Raw genomic sequence first — 18,588 nt, 5'->3', positions numbered from 1 at the left:
TAACATATTCAGCTATTTTTTTTTTTTCTCCTTTTGCCACATGAATCCACATATCTTGCTCATATATTTGATGTGTTCAGTGTGAATCTGCAGTGTAGAAAGCAGTCAATACAAAGAAGAAACAGGTCCAAACTTTTGACTGGTCTTGTCCATATATAAAAAGGTTCATTGGTTAATTAAAGAACCAATGTGGCTCCGTCAATGCATCATTAACGCAACCCAAACACAATGAGGAAAAAACAGTGGGTTATAAAACTCTCAGAACTTCCTCTTCATAGAGGACTTAATATGTGTTTCTGGATATACAACACTGCGTTACGTTGGTGGGTTTTTTTTGGTTGTTTTTTTTCTTGTCCACAGTACCAAAGTGTAACAATAAAAAGCCTCAGTGAAGCCGTCTGAGCAGGTGAACACTGAGTTGTAACAATGGAAACGGCAGCGTGTCAAGAGGGGGACATTGTCTGTGCGTATGTGCATACGTGTGTGTGTGTGTGTGTGTGTGTGTGTGTGTGTGTGTGTGTGTGTGTGTGTACCTCATTTACATAGATGCAATCACGCGTCACTCTTTGCACACACAGGTAGCAGGAGAGAGAAATTCCAACTCATTTCCATCTGGTGAATCCGGCATCTCGCGAACAAACAAACACCAGAATCAAGCCCCCGCCCCTCCACCCGCCCGCCGCCCCACCTCCCATCACACAATAATCATGTGTAGCGCCACTGTGGGATTTACAGCCTTCAGATCACTTCCTGTTTATAATTACACACCAGGGCATGTGATGTGTACAGTCAGTCAGTCAGGCGGGCGGGCAGTCGGTGGTTGAGACCAAGTGCTCCGGCCTAGTGGGGAGCCGCGGGCCAGACAATGGCCGCTCTGTGTTTCTCAAGTGCCTTTGGTGTCAGTGACTCTGCCAGCAACTGAGACTGGCAGATCCAAAATGGCGGAGTGCAGAGAGCCCCGCTGGTGCTCGTCAGGGCTGAAACAGGGCAGTTTTCATCCTTTGGCTTTTTTTTTTTTTGTCTTTTTTTTTTTTTTGGACGCAGCCTTTTTTTTTTTTTCTCCTCCAGGGGCCTAAAATCAGAGCTGCGAGGTTCGGAGAGAAAGGAGGCGCGGCGCCACGCTGCCTGATCTGCCCCATCTGCCTGATCTGCAGGGCGGATTTTGTTTCCTTTTAAAGAGGCGAAAGCAACGACGGCCAAGTGGGGGTGGGGGTGGGGGGTGGGGGGCAGTGGGGGGTAAGGGTAAGAGGGGAGGTCAGAGAAAGCAGAGCTCAATCGCAGTCCAGTGGTCGCTCTCTGTTGTTTTCTCGCTCCTTGGAATCCAGTTTGCCCAGACAAGTAGAGATGCTTGATTTAAAAAAAAAAAAAAAAAAGAAGAAGAAGAAAAGAAGAAAAGAAGGAAGGCTTCGGACCAGTTTCTGTTAAGATGGGCAGAACAGAGAGAGAGAGAGAGAGAGAGAGAGAGAAAATGTTACACTTTCATATAAACAACATTATATTCAGTCAAAGGTTCCATCTGTGTGTCTGTAACTGTCTGTGTGTCTGTAACTGTCAGTTTCCCCACTGCCCAGGGGTGAAAGGTGTTTATTAATGCTGTCATTATTTTTCCACTTTTGAGAAAGTCTATGCTAAAACACACAGTAACTGGAAATCAGCCCTTTGTGATGTCACAAAAGACACTGATACACCCCCCGCCCCCCCCCGACCCCCCACCCCCAGCCTTGTGTTATTGCCCCCTTCCTATGCATAAAGTCCAACAAGCAGCAGCAGCTTCAGCAGGAGTTTATTTGCCAGAAGCTGAAAACTGGCGCCTGAAAAAAATTTTTTTTTGGAGATTTTTGGATAAAAAAAAAACAAAACAAAACAAAACAAAAAAGAACAGTTTGAGACTTTTATCCCCGAAGCTTTAGAAAACCTTGCTTTGTCTTTTGCACATCTGGACATTGATTGATTTCAGTGTTATCTCTAACTACTTTATAGTTTATAGTGCAGTTTCCCAACGTGGGATCAATACAGTACATCTATCTATCCAGTACTAAAGTTTGCACTTCTTCCTACTCCTTTTCGCTCATGTAATCTTAAATGCAGCTTCTATTTTGTTTGATTTTTTTTGTGTTTTTTTTTCTTTTTTCTTTTTAACTGGTTCATTTTTTTTTTTATTTTAGCTGGGGTTTTTTTTTTGGGGGGGGGCTATAATTTACGCGATCGAAATAAAGTATTGAAATCAAATCTATCTATCTGTCCATCAATCTACCTACCTACCTGCCTACCTATCTCTAGTTAAGTAAAGTAAAGTCAAAATACAAAGACAGGTGCGTGTTTAACATCCAGCTTTCCAACCAGCTGGATATCATGACATGGGTGAAAGACGTATACGCAGCTGATGCGGTCCTGGGGGAACAAAGACAATGGCAACGATCAAGACACTCACTCCTTGCTGCTGGTGGCGCCGCCGCAGGGTCACACGGCCGTGGAGGGCGACTGACACTGCAACCACACATCCAAAAGCAATCAGTCACATTCAGCTACAATTTTATTATTATCATTATTATTATTATTATTTTTATTTTTTTTTAATCCGGCGCTCAAAGCGCGTGTGTGCATACCAACGCGTGCGTCTACGTGGGCAGACGTGGCAACCCTCCCTCTGTTGTTCAATATGTGTGTTTGGCCTGCGTGTGTCCGTCTGTCCGTCAATCTGTTCTCTGCACAGCCTGTTTGCCAATCTGTCATATTCTGTTTGCTAGATAGGGAGGCTGTGAGAATGTGTGAGCGAGCGAGATTGCGTGTGTGTGTGTGTGTGTGTGTGTGTGTGTGTGCGTGGGTGTGTATGCGTGCACACACACACACACACACACACACACACACACACGCTCTAAATGGGCTGAAACTTGGGGGACTGTGAGCAGGTACGGCGGCTGGTTTGTCTCCAGTCTAGAAGATGCATCGTCATCACGCAGCAGCTTCACTTCTGACTTTTTGCTCTGCGCACGACACACAACACTGATTGTTCCTCGGTCACGAGTCACAGAGACACTAGTGAGACGTTCACAATCTGAACGCGATGAAGTGAAATAAAAAAATCAGTGGACGAAAGGAAGATGAGGCAGGTTCCTGCTAATGACAGGATGGATGCGTCTTCACACAGGAACAACACATCTGATTGCTGTCCAATATGTATTTTCTAATATGTATGCATGTATGCATGTATGTATGTACAGGTGCTACCCAGAAAGTTAGAATCTCCTGAAAAGGTTGCTGTATTTCTGCAATTCAACTTAAGAGGTGAATGTGACATATCATATATGAAGGAATAAAATGCAAATCAATATATTTCAAGTTTTTTATTTCTTGCAGCTTAAAAAAAAAAAACTCAAATTCAAAAACTCCTAAAATTAGAATATTACATAAAGTTAAAATCTTTATGAAAATCTTCATCAGCAAAGTTACGACAAGGAACTGCTTGGTTTGCGTGGAATGGCTCAATAACATTTTTTTTTGGCTTTCATCTTTTACGTTAAATTGCCAAAATAAAACAACTTCTACTTGATATTCTAATTTTCTGGGTAGTACCTGTATGTATGTGTGTATGTGTGTGTGTGTGTGTGTGTGTATGTGTGTGTGTTGGTGATGCTGTCTATTTAAAAGCCCAATCAGAGAGAGGAGTCCCTGGCTGAGCCGGCTTTAAACTGCACGGTCTCAGTTTCAATACAATTCAGTTCAACAAATGCAACAACACGCTAAACAGTTCAGTCATGGTGAGTTGACCTCCACTGGTGGCGTTGCTGCTGAGAAATTAAATCATGGCTGTTACATGCCAGGGCCCACTGAGTTTAGTGGAGCTCACGTTGAGTCCTTGTATCCAATTGAAAAGTGAGTTGGAAGCAAACTCAACCTGATTGGGCCGTCCCTGCCACTCGGTTCACGTGTGCGGTCTATTAAAAAAAAAAAAACTTTTTTTGAATCTTGCTGTCGTTGCCCCGAGGAAATAAAAAATGCAAAGAAAAAAAATGTTGCATGTTTTTTTGTTTTTTCTTGGTGCCGACTCTGAAGGGTTAAATTTGAACTCAGAGTGATTATTAGTGGAGCAAACTCTCTGTGCAGTTTCCTGTCGGCTCGGCACCGATTCAACCCATACCGACTCTGTTACCTCCGTTGCACCGCTGGCTGGCAGCAAACAGGAAACAACAATGAGTGAATTCAAAGCAGAGGGAATGTCGCAGCGACGTCGGCCTGCTAAGCTACAGGCTTGACGTCAAGCCAGACTGTGCTGCTCTTGTTTAGCGCTGCCACAGCAAAAAAAAAAAAATGTTCCATGCACTTTTGCTGGTTTAGATCTGCAAAAAAAGAAAAAAGAAAAAAGAAAGAAAAAAAAAAAAATGCAATAAACTCAGTGGATTTCGTATTGTGTGCGAATCCTGAGCTCACCTGCGAGTAAGTCGTTGATCCAGAGCTTCTCCTGGGGTCCCTGCCCGACGCCGGTGACCCCCCCTCCTTTTGACTGCCCACAGAGGAGGAGTCCGAGCAGCTGCTGTGGACTGTGTGGCGGAGAGAAGTGAGTTAACAGTGACCTGGGAGGAGGCATGGACAAGACATCCAGGCTGTGTATCTTCTTCTCCTTTGGCTCCTGAGGTCACTCCATCCATCTGACCCTTGACCTCCCCTCACATCAGCTGACTTCATGTTCTCAACAAAATGCTTTTCTTCTAAAAATGAAAAGTGTGCGTACATCCGAGCAAAAAAAAAAAACAAACAAAAAAAAAAACAGAGGAGAAAGAGAAAAAGAGAAGCATTTTTCTCAACACTTCCCAATGTGTTCAGCCCCCCCCCCACCCAAGGACAAATCCCTGGCTTCTGCACTCCATGAGACACCTGGTGAGCAGTTTGTGTATTACACAGGGCAATGACTGGCAAGTCGGCTTGGCTGTGGGGCAAGAAGCAGCACTTTGGAGGTTGGCTGCTGTGGCCGGAGTGGGAAAACTCACTTTGACTGCGTGCTTTTCCATTTGAAATGTCTCAAAACTCTCTTCCTGGAAAACTCAGCCGTCTGATAAATAGTTCATTTAATGCAAAGGTGCATTGTAACCAATTCAGAAAGCATTTTGTCACATTAGAGCTTTACTGAAGCTCTCTAATCTGAGGGAATATTTTCTACCTATGTATATGCACATATACTTATATTATTGTTCCAGTGTTCATCCGGAAGAATTCTTGCACTACATTATAATCATTGAGACCTCCTAGAGTCGTTTTCTCTTATCTATTTTCTGTTCTGCAAACTTAATTTAGTTCAGAACTTTGTATTTTTATTTGAGTCCAGCCGTAGGTATGTTTATACTTCTTCCAACCCATTTTCGAACATGAGCAATATTATTATTGTCTTGTATATTTCACCGGTGTTTGCTTATTTATTCTTACCTTGCTGTGCTGTTGTTGGTTTTTTTTTTGTTTTTTTTTAAAATCTTTTCTTTGTTTCCTTTTTATTCTCTTTCTTTCTTTACTTGTTCGAAATAAATAAACAAATCAAATCAAATCAAATCTATTTTGAGAGAGGGAAATTTGTTTGAACCTTTTGCAGACAGCACGCAGTAGTGGGCTGTGTTAAAAAGTAGACTCAACACTGCTTAACTGTCTTATTATATCTGGACAGTGGGTAATATTTCAAAGACATGGTGTTATTTTACGCATCATTTTATCAGTTTACGTCTTCAGAACAACGTCTTGAGGGCTTAGAAGGAGGTTTGATACCATACAGTATATATGCATTGCTCGCCAATGGTCCGGTACATCTGTACAGTCATTAGCCAGCAGCATGTGGTGCATCCACTTTCACCTGTGACATTTCATCCTGGTTCAACTTCCTCACCACCCCCGCCACAACAAAACTCTCCCGCATCACAAAGCAGGCCAGCATAATAACCAGAACAACCCGACTTCCTCTGACGGAACTTTACAGGCCATCAGTGGTGAGGGTGAGGACCCCTCGCACCCCCAGCACCACTCCTTCACGCTGCTGCCATCAGGCAAACCATACAGAACCCCACTGTATGGGGTCCACACAAAAAAAAAAAAAAAAAAAAAATCATTCATCCCTTCTGCAAGAACTCTTCTGAACAGCAAAAAAATTATCTACATTCTTCATTATTTTTTATCTGTGTGAATGTGCTTGAGTGGTTTTCTTTTCAAGCTGAGTCGAAGAAAAAATTCTGTCGTTTTTTTTTTTTTACTGAAAACAGACAATAGATCTATCTATCCATCTATCCATCTATCTGTCTATCCGTCTATCTACCTCTTGTGTGTAATAATGAAACATTTAGTAATTTATCAGAGCAAACCCTTAAACAATAATTTAGAAAGCAATAATTGAAGGAAATATTAGCAGTAAGAGTTGCCAACAGAGGTCAGTTGACAGTTAAAGAAGGAAAAGAAAAGAAATCACAGCAAAAAAACAAAAAACAAAAAACAAAAACCCAAACCAGTCAGTCAGTCAGTAAATGAAGAAGGGGGAAGTGGACGCTTCCATAAATATTTTCTCTGATTTTGGATGGCGTAGAAAGCAGACGAGGATATTGTGGTGGGATTTGATCTAATAAAAAATGAGGTGGTTTCATAGTCCGGCTCTCATTTATTCTCGACAGTGTTGTCACATTTCTCTCCCCCCCCCCAAATTTTTTTTTTTTTTTCTCAGAGTGAAACAAATATCACAAATTCATGGAGTCGCCCCGGGCACAAGATTGGAAGAGGAAAAAATGCTATTACCCTTCACATGGTGAGATACACCAGAGACCTGTTTTTGCTTCCTGTCTGTTATCTCAGGGCCAAATCTCTCCCAGCTCAGAAAGCATGTTAGGAAGATCCTGCAATCCAATCTGACCACAGGAAACCAAGACAAAAGAAAAAAAACCTTCGGCAAGAAGCCGCAGCGTGAATGTGACGGTTCGGCCGTAGTTTTGGCTCAAAACTTGTAGTTTTTACATTTTGATGTCCAGTCTGTTCACACGTTGCATTTCTTTCAGCGCTCACGTCATCTTTTCTGAACACACTGCATGTAAATCCAGTGTGATTTCTGACCGTGTATTAAAATGATTACCAGAGACTAAAAAAAATGGAACTCTCTCTTTTGACGCGGCTGTATCCAGTGCAACTACACAATCATTGCCTTAATTATAGTTGAAAACACACAAATGTAATTGCGCTGCATTCTAGAAAAATAGAATAGCAGAATAAATGGCATCAGCGCCGCATTGGTTCTGTTCCGTCCGGTCCACTGAAAACGGACAAAAGTTTACCGTCACTCTTGCAATCAAAGTGGGAAGTGGGAAACATGTGAAGACGCGATGAGCAGCACCAGAGACATTGATGGACATCAGCAACATCGGCACTGACGGTCTGGTTCTTACAAAGTGTAGAAAACTGAGACAGGACCCCGGGTAAAAATGCCTCAAAATACGAGACCGAGACCCTTAAAAAGTGGTCTTGCACTGGTCTTGGACTGGTCTTGGACTGGTCTTGTCTCGGACTGGTCTTGGACTGGTCTTGGACTGGTCTTGGACTGGTCTTGTCTCGGACTGGTCTCGGACTGGTCTCGGACTGGTCTCGGACTGGTCTTGGACTGGTCTCGGACTGGTCTCGGACTGGTCTAGGACTGGTCTTGGTCGAGAACACTTGTGCAACCCTCACTAACACCAGTGCTTTAACTCGTATCTACTGAAGCGTCTACTCCTCACATGCTTGGTCAGCGCCAGGTTGGATTCCCTACCTCTGTCAGTTAAACTGGAGATGGAGTCGACCTCCGGCGTCCCCGAGGCGTCCAGCAGCAGCTTGCTAGAAAGGCCCATGCAGAGCGACTCCTTCAGGCACAACTCTAGGACAACCAGAGGAGAGAGGAAAAAAACAATTAGGAAGTGTCTGTGATTTTCCTCTCTTTACTTGATTAAATATGTTTTCATTACAACTGGTGGGCAATGGGGAAGAAAAAAAGAATGCAGCTTGAACAACGGAAACGTGCATTAATGATGCTGCTTGACAACAAGGTGGTGTGGTTTCTCCACAATCTGGACCAAGTGAAGGGAATGACGGTGGTGTGCACAGGGTGTATCTGGCTCGTCATGGCCAGCGGATCGTTGGCCATAAACAAATAGAGCCGAGGACTGAATGGGCCACTCAGATTTTTTTCCTGCGTCTTCTAATCGCAGGAGAAGACGACCGCGGTTCCAGATTATGCTACACAAACCCCCCGAAATTCCGGCCGAGCGTCTATTTTAAATGCCGACTTTTCAAACAAATACTTTATAACGCTAACAATTCAACCGCCAGCCGAGTCAACACTGCACACTCTGTTGATGGCAACGCAAAACCTTGTTTGGACACTGGCTGCAGATCAAAAACACGCCACTTGAACTCTGAAGTCGGTTTTTACAGTGTTTATAGTGTTTTTTGACGCTTTACATCCTGTCTGCCGGGTGCTGTGATTGGACAGAGACGATGATTAGAGGAGCGACATTTTCCTGCTTGTTTTAAAAAAACGTGGCCGCTGACTTACAAACAATGCACCTTCAACCTCGTCAAGTTCTTGGGAGATTTGAGTCCTGGAAGCAGCGGTGGGTCGTCACCACTTGGTAAAAGCTAATTTTCCCATAAATACGATAATAAAGTTATTCTCCGGAGTCTGTTCTTTTCACGTCATATAATATCCACTAGGTGGCGCTGCTTCTATTGTCGTATATTACAGCAGAGTTCTTATCCAATCATATTCCAGCTAGCTTGTGTTGCCAGTCCTTCAGAATCAACACTGCAGCCTCCTGTTGGCCGTCAGTGAACGCACCACCGTCAGTAGCGACAGCCAATCAGATCTGGAGTCTGGTGAGAGACCAGCTAGCTGTTAGCGGCTAGCTTCACACGTAGGCGTCCTGTGATTGGATAAGAAGCCCTGAGAGCCTCTCAGACTGAACTCCACCTGGAGGTCCAGTTGCCACCACCACCAACCCACGACGGCTGAAGGAGAAGATGAAGCTTTAGTTGGCCAATCATCTGCAGTTTAGAATGGAAATAAGGTGGAGCATTGGAGCAGCAGCTGCACCCACATGGTCAACTGCTTACTAACTTCATAGGTTGTTTGGCTGTCGTCTTGTTGGTGTCTGTGACAGTGTGCAGTTTATTGGAGCATGCTTTGGAGCGGAGTTTAAACTCGCTGTAGTTTCAGTGGACTTTGTTGAGGAATCTCTTCAAATCAAGCAGCGCAGCACTTCAGCACTAAGAACCGAGTGGGTTCCCGTGGCGCTCGTACCTGTGTTGTTGATGGCGTGAGTCCACAGCAGTTGTGCTACGTCATGAGTCCAGGCGGCCTTCTCCTCCCTGTCCTTGGCCTGCAGCGTCACACAGTCCCGGGTGCGAGTGACCTGCCGCACCCACACTTCGAACTTGACGCCGTCCTCACCCACACTCTGAGTGAGACCCATCTCACCGGTCTGCAGGGGGGGGGGGGACACACCACAGCAGGGAGAAGACACGCATTCATCAAAACATGAGCGTGGACTGGAAAAAGTTTCTATCACATTAAAACTGTTTTTTCAACCCCAAACACAGTGTTGCTGAGCCAGAAGACATTTAACTTGATAGATAGATAGATAGATAGATAGATAGATAGATGGTAGACAGATAGATAGATAGATAGATAGATAGATAGATAGATAGATAGATGGTAGACAGATAGATAGATAGATAGATAGATAGATAGATAGATAGATAGATAGATGGTAGACAGATAGATAGATAGATAGATAGATAGATAGATAGATAGATAGATAGATGGTAGACAGATAGATAGATAGATAGATAGATAGATAGATGGTAGACAGATAGATAGATAGATAGATAGATAGATAGATAGATAGGTAGATAGATAGATAGATGGTAGACAGATAGATAGATAGATAGATAGATAGACAGATAGATAGATAGATAGATAGATGGTAGACAGATAGATAGATAGATAGATAGATAGATAGATACATAGATAGATAGATAGATAGATAGATAGATAGATAGATAGAAGTGCCATTCTTAATTATTTTTGATTGTTCCTGCATTGGCCACTTTTACACTTTACAGAACATACTTTGAGTAAAATAAAGTTCTTGAATCTTGAAAACACAATCAAAAAAATCACCAAATACATCAAGTACCTTTGCAAAACATCTGTCTATCTATCCATCTACCTATCTATCTAGCTATATATCCATCCATCTATCTATCTAGCATCTATCCATCTATCTATGCGTGGGAGGAGATGCTGCTGCTGCTCCGCTCAGATTGTGCATCTTCAGCAGCTTTTTTTTTTGTGTGTCCTCGAACTCGAGGTTGAGTCACATCTCGTATTTGAAATTCTAGCAGTCCAGCTGGACTGACAGGTTTGACATCGAACAGAAAGAGAACAAAAACAATAAATAAATAACAGCTCCAGTTTTATTTGTGTTGGTTCATGGTTGCTTTCAACTTAGCCAACGCTAAACTTTAGCTTGCTTTAAGCTAGAGCGGCGCTAAAGTAGAGTTGCCAGGTCAACGTCCCTTCAAATACACAATTGTCCCGTATTTGACAATGAAATGGCGCGTCCCGTTTTCAATGGATACGGGACGGGGTTTGTCCCGTATTGCTGAGTTGTCTTGGACGTCAATTTATTTTCGACGCAAACTCACGTTCGTTTCCATAGAGTTTGCGCTCAAAAGCGTAATCTTCGCAGCTACGGGTAATACAGGCAAATACCATTGCACAACCCATTCATAACAACTGCGTACTGGCTGCATAGCTTGCGTAGAGTAGTAGGCTATGAATCTTTTCAGCTTTATTCATTCAATTCATTTGTAAAAAAAAAAAAAAAAAGAGAAAGAAATATCATCCACCCTGCACTTTGACTGGTGTGTAAAAACCATGTTCAATTCAAAGATTTCAATACAATTTAAACATTCATCTTATTTCTAATGTCTATTGATGATGTAACCCAGCTGTATTTTATTTGATATTGTTGAGTATTTTTATTATTTATTTATTTTTGCTGTACTGTATTTCATGCGTTTTCAGTATTTTAATTTTAATTTATTTATTTTATTTATTTATTTTTTTTCGTGGGTTACAGTAACAAAGCAGCTCAAACTATGTGAACCATATGCTTTTTTTTTTTTTTTTTGAGGAGAGAAGCTATGGCTCCTCTCTCGCTCTCTCTACCTTGATGCTGTGCTTGTAGCTGTAGGCGGTGCGTCCCGGGCCGGGGCTCTTCTGCTTGGTGAAGATGACGACGTGCTGGTAGAGGAAAACATTGCGCACGCCTGCTCTCTTCCTGCGAGCGCCCCCGCACACCAGCAGCTCGCCCTGCCGCACCAGCTCGCCGCGCTCCGCCACGGGGATCTGAAACCACACAAGACACACACAGACACACGGGAAGGCATCAGTCGCTTTTGTTTCACTTCAGAGTCGCCTCAGAGAGATTGAAAATCCAATGGTGGCTGAGATTTGCCTTTCAGAAGCACAGTTCTGTTTAGTTTTTGAATCATTTTTAACGATTAGAACTTCTTTTTTTTTTTTTTTTCAAGAGATTAAAAAAAACATCAAACAGCATTATTAGCCACGTGATGACGGCCTACCAGGGAAAAAACTTTTTTGATGAGTTTGACGTGACAGTTAAAAGCATAGATGGTAAGTAACATAGTACAAATACTTTGTTACTGTACTTGAGAAGATTTTTTCAGGTATCTGTACTTTGCTTGAGTGTTTTTCTGACTTTTTTCTTTCAAGTAAGTGAAGTGTTAAATGTAAAAGTGTGGCATATTTTAGAGCACCTCGGCTTTGGGTCACTGTTCAGTACTTTTCCAGTACAGAGTAAAATAAACATGTTGAAAATAACACTGGCTATTGTGATTATAACATAACAGAACATAACATAACATAACAGAACAGAACATAACATAACATAACATGACATAACATAAGCAAGTAAGTAAGTAAACATCCAATAATGGTTAACTGGTCAATATTGAGAGAAGCAAAGCTGTTAAACAATGATCCAGATGCTCATGAAGACCTCTGGTCAGTTCACTCCAGATTATTCTGTCACAACTTTTACATTTTTCCAAAATTGTCAAGGAATGAAATCGTTTCATTTCTGGCCAAAAAAAAAAAAGATCCTTTTACCATTTACCTCAGTTGAATCAGTATGTTTACTTTTGAAAGAGTTTTTAATATATAGTAATTAGTGCAAAGAGGATCATGACCCATTGTGACATCACACAGGGCTGATTCCAAGAACTGCATGGGACACAGAGTTCCAAAAACACTCATCCCTTTGCCGGTGCGGATGAAAGAATTGCAGAGTGGTGGCCGGAACATTGACGGGACACATATTGTTGGAAAAGATTAATGAAAATAACTTGTGTGACAATACAAGATCTTTAAGAACACAACATGCAGTGAAAGATCCAGCAAACACCACAGGCATATTTTCCCGTCTGTATTCCCCTCGGCGATTTGATGACAATTTTGAACCCGCTATTCAGGCTGCATATGAACCTGACGCACTTCACATTTTAAAGATGCAAAATCCAAAGAGCCAAATTCTCATCCCAGAAAGAAAAAAAAAAAAAAAGCAGCAGCGTGATGAGAGCAGCGCGACGCCATGGTGACACACCGGGTCGCTCTCTCTTTGTCGCGTTGCTTTCCTCCAATCGGCTGGCTGACTCACATCCTTTTGTGAAAATGCACTTTTATTGTTCATGTCAATTACAGGCTTTGCTTTGTGATGTTTGCCGCAGTCTACCGACGGCAGGCAGAAGCCATCGAGGTCAAGTCTCCCACAATGCTCCTCTTCAACTCTCACTGCGCCGCCATCTGAACATGAAGCGCGAACCCTCGCAACACAGCCAGCTTTTCTTTTTTTTTTTCTTTTTTAAACCTCTCGTGTTATGGCGTTGTGCGGGTGGCTCACAACGCAAGTGAGGCTCCGTGTACATTTTTCAACAGCCGTGTTTTAAACCCACCCAGGACGCGTTTAAGGCCATTTTGTGCTGAGAGCCCTTTTTTTTTTTCTCTCTCTCTTTTTTTTTGTGCACCGCGATCCAAAGTAATGTTTGCACGGCTGTAATCTCTCCCCCTCATATGAAAGGGTAGCGGAGGATGACTGGAGTGTGTGTGTAAGTGTGTGTGTGTGTGTGTGTGGGAGTCATGTATTCATCACGACTGGCTCTGAAAGATACTGCTGTGTCAGGGAAGTTCAATACGACACAAGCGAATGCGGCGTTTGCAGACGTTTTTTGGCAAAAGGTTGAACCGTTTTCTCAAGGGAGCGACTGGCTGACAAATTCTGAGGCTTCAATATTCAAATCTGCATTTTGAATTCAAACCCATTCGACGTTTTCATGGAAAATAATGCAACAAAAAAGATTGCAGCCACCACAAACAGAAACAATTTTCCATTTTTTTTTTTTTTTTAGACACGAGATAAAAGGTAATGGAGTTCCAGCCTCCTCCAGCCGCTTCCCTCAAACCCAGACGGGTCCAAATCAGGAGCAGAAAGTGGAGCTGGAATTACAGATGCAGCTGTAAAGTGGGGCAGGCGCTCTCACCGGACAGCCCGCGATAAGGTCACTGGCCCTGAGGTCCTCGCCGTGCCGCTGGGCGTGTCTTAGGATGGAGAGGGCAGAGTCGGAGGCTGGATTTATCCCCCCGAGCTCCTCCAGGGCCTCGCAGTACTGCTCCAGCCTCTGGGTGGGGGCCTGCAGGCAGTGGGGGAAGGACAGTGGCGAGAGGGGGGAGGCCGCCGGCAGTTTGGACTGAAGGGAAAGAGGGGAGGAAACAGAGAGGGAGGGAGAGAAAGGTTAGGCACTGGGATTCTCTTCCATCTCGCTAGATTTGTTTCAAATGAGTAGAAAAAAATACCATGAAAATCATCCCAAAGTGCAACATGGGCACGAGTGTTCGATTTCAATCAGTCAAGGTCTTACGGTAGAAAACAGTATAGTTTTTCGAAGACGTATGATGAAAATAAATGCGTCTGATTTTATTTTGTGTTAAACACTCCAAACAGTGGCAGGATGCTGTACTTTATAATTAAGTCTGAAGACAGAATCTAAAAAGACACTGCGATTCAATTTGGCTTTTGTCTATTTCATTTTTAATTTGAATGTATTTTTATAAAAAAAAAAAAATATATATATATATATATATATATATATATATGTATCTCAGTCTTTATCATCGTTCTACACAGGGCCCGTCGTCAAAACAAGGCAATAACACACAGTTTTGTACACAAGCGGCTGTGGAACTGCAGTGTTGAGAAATGTGCAGTGACTGCCTCCTAGTGGTCGAGAGAGAGAGGGAGAGAGAGGGAGAGAGAGAGAGAGAGAGAGAGAGAGAGATCCTGCCATCTCTCCTCTCAGCTGTCTCTCCATGCTGTTGATGCATTAGCTGGAGTTCATTGTGGCTCTGCAAACTCAGATTACTTTCCCTCTAATCCGCCTTTAATTGGCTCTTTCTCGCGTACATTAAACATGCAATTAGCTTTACTGTATACAGTATACAGCCCTTTCATTGCTGCGAGCGTCAAATGAAACAACTCCAGTTCACAAGTCTTTGCTTTTGATGTGCTGCAAAAGCGACTCGTAATGAGGTTCTTGCATTGTGACCCAACGGTTTCCTCAAATCAAAAGAGACCCTGACACACATTGTCTGCGTTATACTCTACGTATGTCTATATATCTATATCTATATATCTATATATTCATGTGTGAGTAGCGTGTGCTCCTCTGTAATCAAAAGCAAGCTGATATTTCAAAGAACTGAGAATGGAACTCGACGGCGGCAACATAATGAATGTCACCTTGAAGAAGTCAGCGGCTTGTGAGACCAGTGGAGAGTCCAGTTCTGGTTTCATCCGGATGTAGTGGGAATACTGCAGGAATTGCTCACGCTGAAATCAAAACAATACGACATTCTTCTGTTGGCCTCTGAGTACAGATATCGTTCATCTACTCCGCTAATAGTGTAGCAACAGCTGGTATACTGCAGTGTATATAACTTCAATATTTTCTCAATTTGTCCCCCATGGTAATCGGTGTGTAAAAGTGAATTATCTGAAGACCGGTGCTTCACTGCAACTGCAGTGTGCAATTTCAGAATCTAATTAAAAAAAAAAAAAAGAAATAAAGAAAAGAATGAAACTGGCCTGGACCAAAAAAAAAAATGATGGCACAATTCACTTCATACTTTGTTGCACAACTTTCCCTGCAATCAGCTGATGTGCGTCTGTAACTATCAAAGAGACTTCTGCAGCAGTTCCAGGTATTCTGGCCCACTCATCACGGGCAAAGTGCTCCAGCTGGCTCAGCTTTGAACCCTTTAAACAGGCAGAGTGGCTGATTACAAGCTTTGAAGAGGCTAATTACAGGACGCGCATTAGTTTCACACGTCCCGATGGTCAAATCATTCTCAATCTCTCCTAGCGGTGCCATCATTTTTAACCACTTTCAATCTTTTTTTTTTTTTTTTTAAATGATTCTGTTGACCCACACAATTCAAAAGCAATGCCAGATTTGATTCATTCATTTTCAGTGAATATTTATTTCTCACTACTTTTGTCAGTTTTCAGTTATTTCAATGACCGTCGTGGGGTTTCCCCTTCATCGATTCTACGACACTGTGAGATGAGCCTATGCGTGTACATACATATTTGCTGAAGCAGTCCTGCTGCAACAGGCTCTGCACGAGAGCGCCCTCCATGGCGGGGAGCAGGTTCTGCGAGTGAAAGTTGCCGAGGCTGGGCCAGTTGGGGAAGAGCGTTTCCGCCTTGTCCCTGACGGAGGCGGGAGTGTCGGAGAGCTCCAGCAGGGGCAGGTAGGTCTCCTCCACCCCCTTGAGAATAGCAACGTACTGCCTCTCCGAACTCAACATCCTGCACCACAGCAGGTACAGCTTACTGCGGCAGGGACGACATGGAAGAGACAAGCGGGAAAAGAAGTTAACCTCCAAGTGATAAAACTGCAGAGGAGGTAAAAAAAAAAAAAAAAAAAAAATGAAGATAGCAGAGAGCAATGCGCCGAGATCAAACGTAATGATTAAATCATCTGAGATTGCATGTTGACTGATAAAATCATTCTGAACCCAATTTCAGCCTCACTTAAATTATCCCAAGAAGGATGAATCACTCCAGCCTTTCATCTCAGCCTGGCTGGCTGCTCTTTAATGTCATTTATTTATAATGTCCGCCTGCTTTTTTGAAGCCCCCCCCCCCTCCTGCTTATCTTCCTCACCACGAGTTCTCAGAGGAAATTAAAACCACAGATGAGAGGAAGCACTTGGTGGACGCACCTCTGCGCGGTGGAGACGCTCCTGTCGGTGGCCGGCTCCCTCTCGGCCCGCCCCAGCAGCACGTGCTGCCGCGGAGACCCGGTGTGGTCCACCACCTCTTTGCTGCTCACCTCCACACCTCGGATCAGCACTCCTCCTCCTCCTCCTCCTCCTGCACCTCCTGCACCTCCTCCACCTGCACCTCCTCCGCCTCCCGCCCAACCCGGGAGGGCCGTGGCCATGCCGGTGGTGATGACCGGGTCGGCCAGGACTCGCCTCCCCAGCCAGGACATGGGGGAGCTGCGGCTCCCCGCCACCACCACCGGGGGCTCTGCAGGCTTGGGGGAACCTCTGCGGGGAGCCAGCAGGGCCTGCAGGTCGAAGCTGGGGTGGCGCTTCCTGGGGGGCTTGGAGGGGAGCGGAGCTTCTGGTGACTGTCGGGAGAAAAGGAGAAGTTCATTTCATCTTCATTGTTTTTTTTAGAATTATCTCATAAAACTGGCTTCAAGGTGTCCTTTGCAAACACCTCTGAGAGTCAAGTATTGCCCATAGGAGCAAACGCCCAACAAACTATAAGACTGATCCAGTTTAAAACAGAGACAGTGACTCCAGCTGCGTTTCCATGAAAGATTTTTGGCAAAAATAAAAGCAACATTTCAAAGATTTTGAAATTGAAAGTACAATTGCAATTTGCAAGTGTTTCCATTGAATGGTGTGAAGCTCATAATTCTTGGGGAATTCTGTTTGCTTTGGTTTGTTTCTGTTTGTTTGCTATCGAGCACGGTTGTTGTGTTTTTCTCTTTGATTACTTGTAAAAAGAAAAAATATTCCGTCTCCTCCTCCGTCCAATCGTAACGCGCCATTTTCACTTGAAGTCAACTGGCCAACTGGTTTCTCCAAGTTTAGTTCAGTTTCCAAGTTTCCATCACCAGTTTTTATTGCCATATTTAGGTTTCGCACAATTCTAGGGGTGATGGAAAGGCAGCTATTGCAGAAAAGACATGAGGCAGAGGTGGAAGCAGCAGAGATTGAAATGTGGAGCGCCCTTTTAGGGTGACCAGGATTGATAGCATCAGGAAAGAGAACATCAGAGGGACTTTGCATGGTAGGCGTTGTGGAGACGGAGCCAGAGAGGCCGGTGAATCAATCAGTGGAGAAGGAAGCTGAGGATGCTGAACTGGCAGGCAGGAGGCCTAGGAGAAGACCGAGGAGGAGTTTTATGGATGTAGTGAGAGGACATGAAGTTAGCAGGTGTGAGAGGAGAGGATGCAGGGGTTTGGGGTGAGACGGAGGGGAGGCAGATGGTTGGATGTGTGAACAGATGAAAGGAGAAGATGAAGAAGAAGATGCCAAACCAAAAACTCACGCTCTTCTTTGTAGGATTCAGAAGGTTCTGCAGGAACTTCCCTCCTCCAGCTCCACTCGCTCCTCCTCCACCTCCTCCTCCGCCTGCTCCCTCCTTCTTGTTCCCCTTCTCCTCTCCTATCTTCAGAGTGGAGCAGGTCTGCGGCCTGAACAGCGACGCCAGGGACCCCCAGGACTGCAGCGCCCCCTCACTTCCTCCTGCTCCCAGCCCCCAGTCGCCGTCGCCCTCGGGGCCCATCAGGTCCCACAGGCTGCTGGTTGAAGGCATCTTCTGCTTCCCCTGGTTCTGGTTGTGGCTGTGGCTGTGGCTGCGCTCCGACTGGAGGAAGCGAGGCTTGACCTGCGCCACGGTGCGCTGGTAGCGCTCCACCGTCTGAGTCCACAGGTCCAGGAGCTGCCCGCCGCCCAGCTCCAGGGCCAGAGAGCGGGCGTCCTGGAAACGGGAGGGAGGGATGGGAGGGAGGGAGGCCAGAGGGCAGGTGGAAGGAGGGACGGACGGAGAGGTGGAGGAGACGGCGTCGCACCACTGGGTGGCCTGCACGTCAGGAGAGGAGAGGAAAACAAGCTTTAGCTGGCAGGAAGCCAAACTCATGGTCGTTGTTTCCTGTGCGCGAGGGGTTATTGCCGTGACGACAATGACTGTTTACATGCAGAGCTTCGTCGGACCGAGCTCAAAATTCGGTTTTCTCGTCTAATCGGACTTCCTCTCCTCGTCCCAGCTCGCATGCAAGCGGAGAAAATGGAATTCTTGACGGCAACGTGTCCTCCTCCCCCACACTAGAGGGCGATATGAGTCTTTTCAGCATGAACCTCTTTCATCGCACAATAAACAAAACCACTGGAGCGCGATACCACACTGGCGTTGTGTCCGTACTGGTCTTCAATTGACC

General features: G+C 44.5%; 1 protein-coding gene across 3 annotated transcripts in view; it reads right to left on the bottom strand.

The window, feature by feature from the left end:
* Window positions 1–1,071: 1,071 nt before the first annotated feature.
* The window catches only part of arhgef40 (Rho guanine nucleotide exchange factor (GEF) 40), a 45,036-nt gene continuing 27,519 nt past the window's right edge, over window positions 1,072–18,588 (bottom strand). For 2 of the 3 annotated variants that reach the window (XM_076027945.1, XM_076027943.1), the window contains 9 exons: window positions 17,700–18,233; window positions 16,355–16,767; window positions 15,713–15,962; window positions 14,868–14,957; window positions 13,612–13,818; window positions 11,222–11,401; window positions 9,287–9,467; window positions 7,760–7,864; window positions 4,550–4,706 (listed from right to left, as the gene is read on the bottom strand). In XM_076027945.1, the coding sequence (XP_075884060.1) occupies window positions 4,561–4,706; window positions 7,760–7,864; window positions 9,287–9,467; window positions 11,222–11,401; window positions 13,612–13,818; window positions 14,868–14,957; window positions 15,713–15,962; window positions 16,355–16,767; window positions 17,700–18,233 (2,106 nt within the window). In that variant the 3' untranslated portion in view covers window positions 4,550–4,560. The other variant, XM_076027944.1, reaches the window with a different exon arrangement.

The sequence above is a fragment of the Nelusetta ayraudi genome, unplaced genomic scaffold (genome assembly GCF_046127955.1).
Source record: "Nelusetta ayraudi isolate G7.1 ecotype Tasmania unplaced genomic scaffold, CSIRO-AGI_Nayr_v1 ptg000022l, whole genome shotgun sequence".
Taxonomy (NCBI): domain Eukaryota; kingdom Metazoa; phylum Chordata; class Actinopteri; order Tetraodontiformes; family Monacanthidae; genus Nelusetta; species Nelusetta ayraudi.
Note: the sequence above shows the minus strand (reverse complement) of the source record. Positions and strands in the feature narration are given on the sequence as shown.